Genomic DNA, 10,645 nt, shown 5'->3' with positions numbered 1-10,645 from the left:
GCCGATATGTGGATGTAGGTCTCAGATCATGATGCTCCGTCACAAAATCTTAGATGATGAGATTAGGGGAGCATTTATTATTGTATTTTTTTTTATGTTCGTTCAGATTTTTCAATTGAGTTTTACTGATAAGATTGTGACAAAAAATTTGATTTCACGCATCTTTCATAAATAATGTAATGAGTAATGTTTTGATAAGTTGAAGATGATTATTGAGATGAGATTTTCAATTAAGAAATCATGTTCTCTAATATTCAAATAATATGAACGTACTATATAAATAAAAATATACAATAATGAATAAAGTATTCTTATTTATCCTATCATATCTATATTATATTTTTCACTATTCACAATTTTTTTTTAAATTTTTAGAGGAATACCATTGCCATTTTTTTAAAAAAAAATTCACTAATGGGATTGGATATGTGGTGGTTCGGATATGAGCCTACCAATAGGTTTAGCTACCTGAAATGGTTTGTATTAGCCTGTAAGTTTATCTAGTACTCATAGAAAATAGCGGCAAAGCGTTCTCGACTTACACTTCCAACTTCCAAGCATACATTTCAAATTTAATAATATATTAAATTGTCATATAAAATATAAATATGTTAGTAGAAATTTTTTACTCTGAACAACTCCTTTCGTTATAAAATAAAAATAAAAATATATATCTTACTTATATTTAGATGTATACTCTTCTTGATTCCTGATATCAAACAAAAGTTTTATTCCATAAATTGTTTATACAATATTAGGCTTGGGATAAAGTACATACGACATACTCATTTACATACTCTCACACTTCCAAATACAACGACATGAATTTACCGTCACTAAATCACATTTTCACAATGAATGTTAATATTATTATATCAAACATGCATGGCTTTGCAATGAGGTCACCCATGCAGCTTATTTTAGAGCCATGGCGAATTATAAATAGGAGTTGCAACGGATTTAACCTGAAGATACTTGTGAAGAGATTCCAGTCCACAGTCTCTTCCAAATCCGCTCATTTTATAGCCCCCGTAGGGAAGATCATTGTCGAAAGCGAAATAACAGTTGATCCAAACGACACCGGCTCGGATTGATCTCGAGACTGTGTTTGCTATATTCAAGTTATCCGTCATAATCCCAGCTGCTAATCCATACTTTGTACCATTAGCTCTCTTTATTACCTCTTCAACACTTCTACAAATCCAGTTGGAACCAATAATTACAATATACACACAGACACACACATGTATGAATAAATATATGTAACATCTCATGAAATATCATGTTGAGGACATTTTACATACACAGTTCTAAATTCTTTCAATATTAAGGTAGCGTTTGCAACCTCTAAAAATAAGTGATTAATATAGAGTTTTCTTAACAAATTTGTGAAGAAAAAATTCATAATCACTTATTTAATTTTAGAGGTTGCAAATACTACTTAATTAACTTTTTTTATATAATTACTAAGAGAAAACAATAAAACCAACTTCAATGATAATTGTCTCATCATATGTTGATTTTTCCTAGGTTTTTTTTATCATATTGCCGGTGCATAAACACATGGACTTAATGTGCACGTATAATATATACTATTTTCAATAAGAAATAGGTAGTGGAGACACTGGTTATAATTGTGTTTTTGGCAAGGGGAAAATTGGATAATGTGGATGTTGGGGCAATAGTGCATAAATAAGTTTCTTTTTTGTACGTTGAAAGAGATTTATGTCACTATAAGTGGAATGACGATTGTTAGACCAATTAATTAAATAAATTGATATTACTTTTCGCCAAGAATAGTTAAGCTAATTAGACATGAAAATCAAACTGCAATTGACTACTGGGTAACTTGTGAATAATAATATGTGATAAGAGATTAGGGGATCAAATTGTTTATTACCACTCAAAAGAATATTAAAAATGAACTTACTTGAACTTGAGAACTGACATTACGGGCCCAAATATTTCTTCCTTTGCAATAGTCATATCGTCCTATACAAATAGATTCAATTAATATATGGTGCATCACACGTCTTACTCAAAACAAAAGAAGCTTGATTAAAATCAAATACTTACTGTGACATTTACGAAAATTGTTGGCTCAATGTAATAACCCTTTCTGTCATGTGGCTTTCCACCATATAATAAAGTGGCACCTTCCTTCTTTCCAATATCAATATATGAAAGTATCTTTTCATATTGCTTCTTATCAACCTTATAAATAACATTAAAGAAAGTAAATCCCAGAGTAATTGACAAAAATATTCAATTGTTTCATACTAAAATCATAGTTATAAAGGAAAGTTTGAAAGTCCTATTAGCATCTGCAGCTAAGTATCCATGTATACATAATTCAATACCAGGTTTCAACAGTTTTCTTGTCATGTACATTGTTTCTGCCTAAAAGTAACAGAAACTTGATTCCTTGCTCTTATCTTTTAGAAAAAATTTCATTTTTAATTTTGCGGATCATTATATTACTAAGAAATCGAATACATATATACCTGAGGTCCTTGACGAACATTTGGGTGAAAAGGGTCCCCGACCACCCATGATTTTGCCTTCTCAGCGAGCTTGGTGATAAATTTATCATATATCCCTTGTTGAACGAAAACGCGGGAGCCAGCCACACATATTTCACCCTGGAACATTCATATCATATGATAACTAGGGTTTAACATGAGAAAAATTGCATCATATATTAGAAATCAAATAATTAAGTTTGTTTTGCCTTGTTGAATAGAATTCCTTGGAGTGCTAGATCTGCAACTTTATCAATATCCACATCATCAAAAACTATGAAGGGTGATTTGCCTCCTAGTTCTAGTGAAACAGGCTTCAAATTGCTTGACGCAGCCGCCTGCATTACAAGTCGTCCTACTTCTGTAGAACCTGTAAAACTAACCTGGACAAAGGAACAAACAAACAGATGAGGCCCGCCATATATATATATGATCGATATATAGGAAAATTTTTTAGTATTTGAAATACTTTTCTATATTGCATTGCAAAATTCATACAACAATATTTTACCATGTCAATGTCCATGTGAGAGGTAATGGCAGCACCAGCCGTTTGTCCATATCCTGTCACAACATTAAGCACTCCATTTGGAATTCCAGCCTGCAGCATTATATTTAACAAGCCTAAAACAAATATATAATATAAGAACGCACATAAATACTAAATCATAATATATAATTCATAAGGAAGCTTACGCGCTTTGCTAAATGAGCGTAAAAAAGAGCAGAAAGAGGAGTCTGTTCAGCGGGTTTAACAACCATCGTGCAACCAGCAGCTAATGAAGGGCCAACTTTCATTGCAAACATAGTAGACGGGAAGTTCCAAGGAATAATATGTCCCACGACACCGACGGGTTCACTTAGCGTATATGCCTGTAGTTCCCTAGACATTTTCAATGTTTCCCCATGAATTTTGTCTGCTGCCCCTGCAAAGTAACGTATTGTTTCTGCTGCACCGGGAATTTCTAGTATCTTGTTCATGAAGTATAACTTTCCAGCATCGATTGTATCCAAGGCCGCTAATTCTTCCAAATTTTCATCAATCAAGTCCGCAAATTTCAGCATTATCTTTCTTCTTTCCTGCCACATATGAAACATGAATCGTATTCAGGTCTAATACATTATTAGATATTAGCTTGGATTTGGATTTAGCTGCACGTCTGCATGATATCAACAGCTCAAAACAGTTTGCGTTAGCATAAAAACAAGCCGAGGGGACGACATTTTCAAACCTACAGCTAGCCTCAAAGTTCGAACGGATGGAAGATGCGTTATAATTTAAGAGTATCATATTCCAAATTTCCAATGACCCCGCCAAGTGCAAGAAAGACTTCCCAATTGTACTGACCATGATTTATGGTCTGTCTCATATTTAGATCCCAAGTTTAAGGTGTGTTCGAAATCGAACTATAACAAAAAAACCCTACGGGCTTCAAGAGAAAAAAACAGAGTACAGGCTTTGGGATAGAGTGATTGAATGAAGATAGAAAGTGAGAAAGATGACAGGAAGAAAAAAAAATCAAAGTTGGTGTCAAAACAAAAAAGGGAAAATACTTCTTCCTTTTTTTTCAATTAACTTGTTTATTTTTCAATTTTGGTTTTTGTATAATAACTTTTAGTTTTCGGTCATTTTGGTCCAACTACTAACATGCCGCCGGAAAATGCTGACGCACCGAAAAATGCTGATAGTCAAGCTGACATGCTAACAATTGAACTAAAATAACTGAACATTAAAAGTTAGTGTATCAAAACCAAACTTTAAAAAGTCAATGGACGAAAACAAAAAAAAAATAGACATATTATTGGACAAAAAAATCATTTTCCAAAACAAAAATTTGAAAGCTTAGTGAACCAAAATCCAAAATAAAAAATCACCCAACCAAAAAAAAATTATTTTCCCAAACAGTTATGCTTATGATGGTATCCTTATAGATGACAAATAATTTTGTAATTTTAATTTATTGGATTATATATTAATATTATTTAGGTTGTAGAAACGTTATCAATCTTGATTTTGATGATTATAAAATTTGTTATTTTATCTAGGGGTGAGTTTTCGGTATACCGTTTTCAAAATTTTGGTATGAAAAAAATTTATATCGATACCGATATCGAAATTTCAAAATTTTGGTATGGAAAAAATTCATATTGATACCGTACAAATACCCAAAAAAAATCGATATACCAAACAAATGTTTATATATCGAAAAAATTTCGGTACGGTATCCCGAAAACTCGGTATTTTGGTTCGGTATCTCAGCCCTAATTTTATCAACGTATTTAATTAAGTAACAATATGCAAGTCGCTTATCCAAATGACCAACAACTAAAAGCCTAAATATTAGTTGTAAGATTCAACTGGATAGGGTTTGTGAATATCACATATGTCCATATATATTTAATAATAAAATCCAAGCTAGCCCATATTATTATAATTTTATTATATATACATTTTATTGTGGACTTCAGTAGGACTTCATTTGGAGTGATTCGCTCTGAAATTACCTACTAATCATACTAAAACATGCAATTAAAATTTAAATAACACTTAGTACAGAAGTATGAGTATACAGAAGGTAGCGGTCGTTGAGTTGCAGGAGTCCCGGGTTTGGCATTATTTTCGTTTCAGGTTTCGATTTGGGGATATTAGTTTTCGTACTTTATTTCGATGGGATTGTGTAAACAATGTTTCACTTTAGGTTTTTAAGGGTCGATTGTACTACATCGGTTGTTTGGTTGTATCGAGATATTTTTCGTTGTTTATTGATTATTATGCTATAAATTTTATGATTAGCAGATGATTTTCGAGTGAGTCACTACATCATTCATGAGTTATAGATTTATAGGATTAATTAAATCATATTGGGAATGATCAATGAACTAACAGATAATTTAAGTCTCACGTAATTATTAGTAGAAATTTACATTATAAACCTACATTATGTCTATAATTATATATTTTATAAGAAATAAAAAATAATACTATCATTCTCGAAAAAAAAATACTATCTAAATGTTCCAACACAATTATTATTTGGCAAAAACTTCTATGAGACGGTCTCAAGGGTCATTTTTATGAGACGGATCTCTTATATGGGTTATCAATTAAAAAATATTACAATTTATGCTAAAAGTATTACTTATTATTATAAATATGGATAAGATTGATCCGTCTCACGAATAAGACCGTCTCACAGGAGTGTTACTCTTATTATATAGCAATAAACAATTAATTTATTTATGTGTAAAAGATGGATTAACAATATTCACATTAATGGAATTCTGATTAAGTTTGTAAAGTTATAGTTATGGAATGATTAATATAATTATCTTTTATTACTATTATTTTTAGAGTAACACTCCTGTGAGACGGTTTCATTCGTGAGATGGGTCAACCCTGGTCATATTTATAATAATAAGTAATATTTTTGACATAAAATGTAATACTTTTTAATTGATAACTCATATAAGAGATTCGTTTCAAAAAAATGACCCTTGAGACCGTCTCATAAGAATGTTTGCCTTATTTTTATCATCATCAAGGTTGCATTTACATAATTGAGAAATTAATAAACTAACATAAGATTACATTTTCATCGATAGATTTCAAATTCATGAATTTCAAAGAAGCTATAATACTCTAAACTTAATATTCATCATTACATTTATATAGTATTTCAATTAGAATATATATTTCAAGTTCACCCAATAATAATGTCATGAGAAATTCATTATATTTTGTATTTCTAATGTGTAAGTAATGTTTGGATTTAAGATTTGATTTATTGTTTTGTTGTAAAATAATAAAACTATAATTGAAATTCACTGATTTCAAATCTACGGCTCCAAATGCACCCTAAGAGATAAGATATCTTGTTTCATTAATCTCATGTCAATAAAAAATTTTCTGCCCCCTTACTCGAGTTTCTGGTTCCGTCCTTGCTGCGGGACGAAATTGTAGCAACAACCAGCTTCATAAAACTAGTTTTGTATTTTAATCATCTTTCCCAAGATTAGTTATAAGAACGAAATGATTCAGTATGGGTTACGAAGACAAGACACTGACATACAAATCATATTCACAAGTCGAAGTCTGAATCAGAGCATAAGAAGACGAAAAACCACGACAAATTTGTTGGTTCGCAGTGAATGAAGAAAGTGTTCTAGCTTACATATAGTCTCACATTTCGAGCATATCTCTCTCATACAAATTCGAAGTAGAGCAATTTTTTATTCTATGAAAAGTTAAGACAAATGGCTATAACTTTCATTCTTCTGGGTTTAAAACCGATTTTTGGTTCTATGTTGAGTGTCTTTTGTTTGGTTTAAATTTGAACACAATAAAATCTCTCAAACCTTAGCTCATTTTTAAAATTTTCAAGAACGACCTATTGCAAATATTTTTAATTTCAAAAATATTTAAGAAAAAATTGTATATATCACCCCTGTGAAATATTGGATTTGCTGATAACCCCTTGTGAAAGTTTTTTGAGCTAATATTGGATTGGTTATATATATATATATATTTAATTTAATGATTCCATATCTATAGTTTTTGGGAGAAGAAAAATGCTACATGTACTCAAAATGTTACACACTGAATTACACTATATATATATATATATATTTAAAAAATCCAAGATCCAATTTAGTCAAATCTGCCCCAAATCTGATCTTTCCAAGACCATTCCACTGGACCTAATTTCTTCTTTATTATTATTTTTATATTGAACATGGCTAATTAAGATTGTTTTATTGGGACGATGGTTGACCTTTTGGGCTGTCCAATAATTCAGAGCAATTCAGTTTAAATTTCATGAAAGATCATTTTGCTTTGGGTTATTGTCTGCGAGCCATTAAATGTCAAAAAGTTTCTTGTCAATGAACTGGTAAGGGACCGACGACAAATCTCCAGCCTATGTGTAGACCTCTTTACTTTGTCATCTAAATAATAATAATAATCAAATAAATAAATGAAAAACATCTTTAAAATCACTTGATGTATTAAAACTGGGTCGTATACATTAACATATTTAAAATCACATAAAATAAATTTATTCAAATATACGAAAATTTGAAATTGGAGGACCTGTCGTGTAAAACTAACTAAATCAAAAATTAATAAAAAAAATCATCGAAATTAATAAAAAATAAAGCAAACATTGACTTTGCCACGAACGAGTTATTGAAGTTGCAATTAAAATAATTAGTAGATATGGACGCTAAGTCAAATCTTATGTGAAATGTCGGCACCTTGAAATAAGGACGGGCTTAAAAGTATGAGCTAGCGCCTAGCATGCAAATCAGACGCGTCTCCATTTACCAGAAAATTCTAGTATTTTTATCCCAAATCTATTTTATAAAATATACCTTAAATTCTTTGAGAAAAATTTACAACATAATTAACTTTTACACTACCTAATTACATCAAAATTTAAAACTTTAACTATGTTACAGAATTGTGGTTAATATGGTTATAGATTAGATCCCAATCTTTTTTTTAATTTCATAACTTCAAGAAATAATGATTTTTTAATCACAGTATTTTCTACCAAAACATTCATTTAATTAACTTGTAACTAAGGTTTTCCAAATGTATTAATATTTAATAATAGTATTATTAACTTCATGAAATATTGTAAAATTAATTAACAGTGAATTTGTGGATTTCAACCATCCGACAAAGCCAGGTGTAGGTATACAAGGGCAATTCGAGGTGTAGATTGTTTTTGGATCCATATAGTACAAAATCGTCAAATTTGATCTCCCGTGACGCTACCCAACAAAGAAGTCAACTACATAAGTTGATAAATATATAACAATGGGAGGCAAGCTTTACTTTCTAAATTGATATTAATTTTGGACCTATATTGTGTATGTATTGTCATGATTAAAAAAGAAAGCGTATTATTGTGTCTCCAAAAAAAATTAATTACTTTTTCTTCGAAAATAATTTGTTTATTCTTGTGGGCCGCAAATATATGCGCAACATGTTACTAATAATTAACCAAATCATATCACGTTTGTTTTTCCTATAGGCTTTTTGAGCAATTGTTTATCTATTACTATTAATAAAGTAAAAAGCATGTTAGAGTAATTAACTTTTAGTATTTTCAAATGAACTTTCAAAAATAACTCAGTTCAATAAATAAATATACTACTTAACAATTTCAATTTATTTTCATACAAATTTTCTATCATTTCATACTTCACGTGTGAAATATTTTAATTTCAAAATTCAAAAACTAACCCTCACATATATTACCTACATGAAATAATTGATTTATAAAAAACATTTTAAAAAAAATAAAAATTTTATCATAAATTATTTTTTAATATGATAATTTTATAAACACATGCATTGTGTGTGCAAAGCTCTAATATTTATAATACAATTGACTCGATCTATACATATATTAAAAAAAATATTTTTTTACATAAAAATAATAATTTTTATTCAAATAGTATATTTTAAACAATATTTTTTATTACATAAATAAAAAAAATGATACTTTTGAAGCGAGAAATAAAAATATTACTTTTTGTAAGTCAGATTAAATTGAAAATATTTCTAACAAAATTAATCCGTAAGTCGATAAAATAAGGATTTTTTGTATTTTAATATAACTTCCACATATATGTTGATTCAGTCAAATAAAATTTTTTGCCAACGGTCAAATATTTAATTAACCCGATAAATTGTAAAATAAAACACTCTAACAGTTCAATTTTATGAGATATGTATCTTATTTAGGTTACTAATGAAAAAATATTATTTTTATTCTAAATGTACTCAGAATTAAAATGTTTGAAACAAATAAAGAACCGTGATCTATATCACAATAGGTCTACTAAGATAAATTGTCACAATCTCTCTTGCTCGTTAATTTCACATCATATTTTTTAAAACCGGATCACCGAATATATATTATATAGCGAAATCAATTCTCGTTACTTGTGTTTTCGAGTAGGTCTCTAAAAATATAGATTGATTCGGAAAAGGAGTGAATAGAAATGACTTACACGTCCGGGCCAGCGAGGCCATGGACCAAGATCAAATGCCTCTCGAGCAGCCTTGACCGCTAAATCGATATCTTCTTTGTCCCCTTCAGCAATATTTGCAATCACTTCTTCCGTTCTCGGGTCTATGCTTTCAAATCTCTTTCCTGATCATTCAACACACAACTACATATAATTTCACCTTCATTTTTTCCCACAAAAAATATATCAATTATCTAAACTCCATTTCGTCAAGTTTCATTTAAATTAACTAAAATTTCAATATTATATATAATTTTATATTAACCCCCGACCAGATTCGATGAACAGCGAACGATTCCATAGTGGTTTATGCAGACTCCGTTTTACACAAAGCTTGTATCATTTTCCAATTGAAAATTCCAATATTTTATGTTGAATTCGTCGTTCAAATTTAGTATTAATTAAACTGCCTCGAGGCGATCATTTATTTATTCAACCTCCTGAAAACGACCACGGCAAAAAAAGCATTATCACGTGGAACGAACGAACGAACGAACGAACTTTCACGTTTCCTCAACTCCTCGTGTGAAAAAACATTCCATTAACAACGAAAAGGAGTCCAGATTTAACACCCATAAGTAACAAGTCAAATCGCGAAGATTCGAAAAAAAATCATCACAACCAGATTTTCGAAACTTCAGAATAATAACGAAACGAATACGTAGTTCCGTATCTTCATGTTGTTATCAATTGCTCCGAATGAAAAATTACGCATAAATTTGCAGCAGAGCGAGCTACAAGTTCAGCTTGAAACCGTCCAAAACTAATCGGCGTGATATGAATCGAGTGAAGATATAATGAATTCGAACAGTTTTACGAGTAAGAAAGACGAAAAAAACAGGAAATACACATCCACCGACATAGAAATAGAGAGAGAAAGGGGGAGAAACCTGATAATGCATCGACGAATTCACCGTTGATGAAAAGTTTGGTGAATTTGATTTCGGGAATCTTCGCGTGAGACTCCATGAATTCATTGGCTTGCACCGTCATTATTTTGTTGCTGCTGTTGTTCTGTTCCACTTAAACTGGAGGAGAATAGAAGATGATTTGCTTGACTTGAGAAATGAGAAACACGGGGA

At 30.4% G+C, this 10,645-nt stretch overlaps 1 protein-coding gene across 1 annotated transcript; it reads right to left on the bottom strand.

Annotated features, from left to right (window-relative positions):
* Positions 1 to 713: 713 nt before the first annotated feature.
* Positions 714 to 10,645, bottom strand: LOC140887227 (aldehyde dehydrogenase 1-like). The gene is made up of 9 exons (XM_073294341.1): positions 10,454 to 10,645; positions 9,546 to 9,688; positions 3,219 to 3,602; positions 3,034 to 3,123; positions 2,732 to 2,905; positions 2,505 to 2,642; positions 2,077 to 2,214; positions 1,931 to 1,992; positions 714 to 1,194 (listed from the first exon to the last, which is right to left on the bottom strand). Exons 1-9 carry the CDS (start codon positions 10,554 to 10,556, stop codon positions 921 to 923), a joined length of 1,506 nt encoding a protein of 501 aa, XP_073150442.1. The 5' UTR covers positions 10,557 to 10,645; the 3' UTR covers positions 714 to 920.

This window comes from Henckelia pumila, chromosome 3 (genome assembly GCF_033568475.1).
Source record: "Henckelia pumila isolate YLH828 chromosome 3, ASM3356847v2, whole genome shotgun sequence".
Taxonomy (NCBI): Eukaryota; Viridiplantae; Streptophyta; class Magnoliopsida; order Lamiales; family Gesneriaceae; genus Henckelia; species Henckelia pumila.
This window is presented reverse-complemented; position numbering and strand designations above follow the sequence as displayed.

Coding starts and splice junctions, on each gene's coding strand:
- LOC140887227 (XM_073294341.1), bottom strand. CDS start 10,556: ATGACGGTGCAAGCCAATGAATTCATGGAGTCTCACGCGAAGATTCCC. Junction 2,906..3,033: donor CTCACATGGACATTGACATG/GTAAAATATTGT, acceptor TCCTTTGTCCAG/GTTAGTTTTACAGGTTCTAC. Junction 1,195..1,930: donor ATGTCAGTTCTCAAGTTCAA/GTAAGTTCATTT, acceptor CTGGATTTGTAG/AAGTGTTGAAGAGGTAATAA.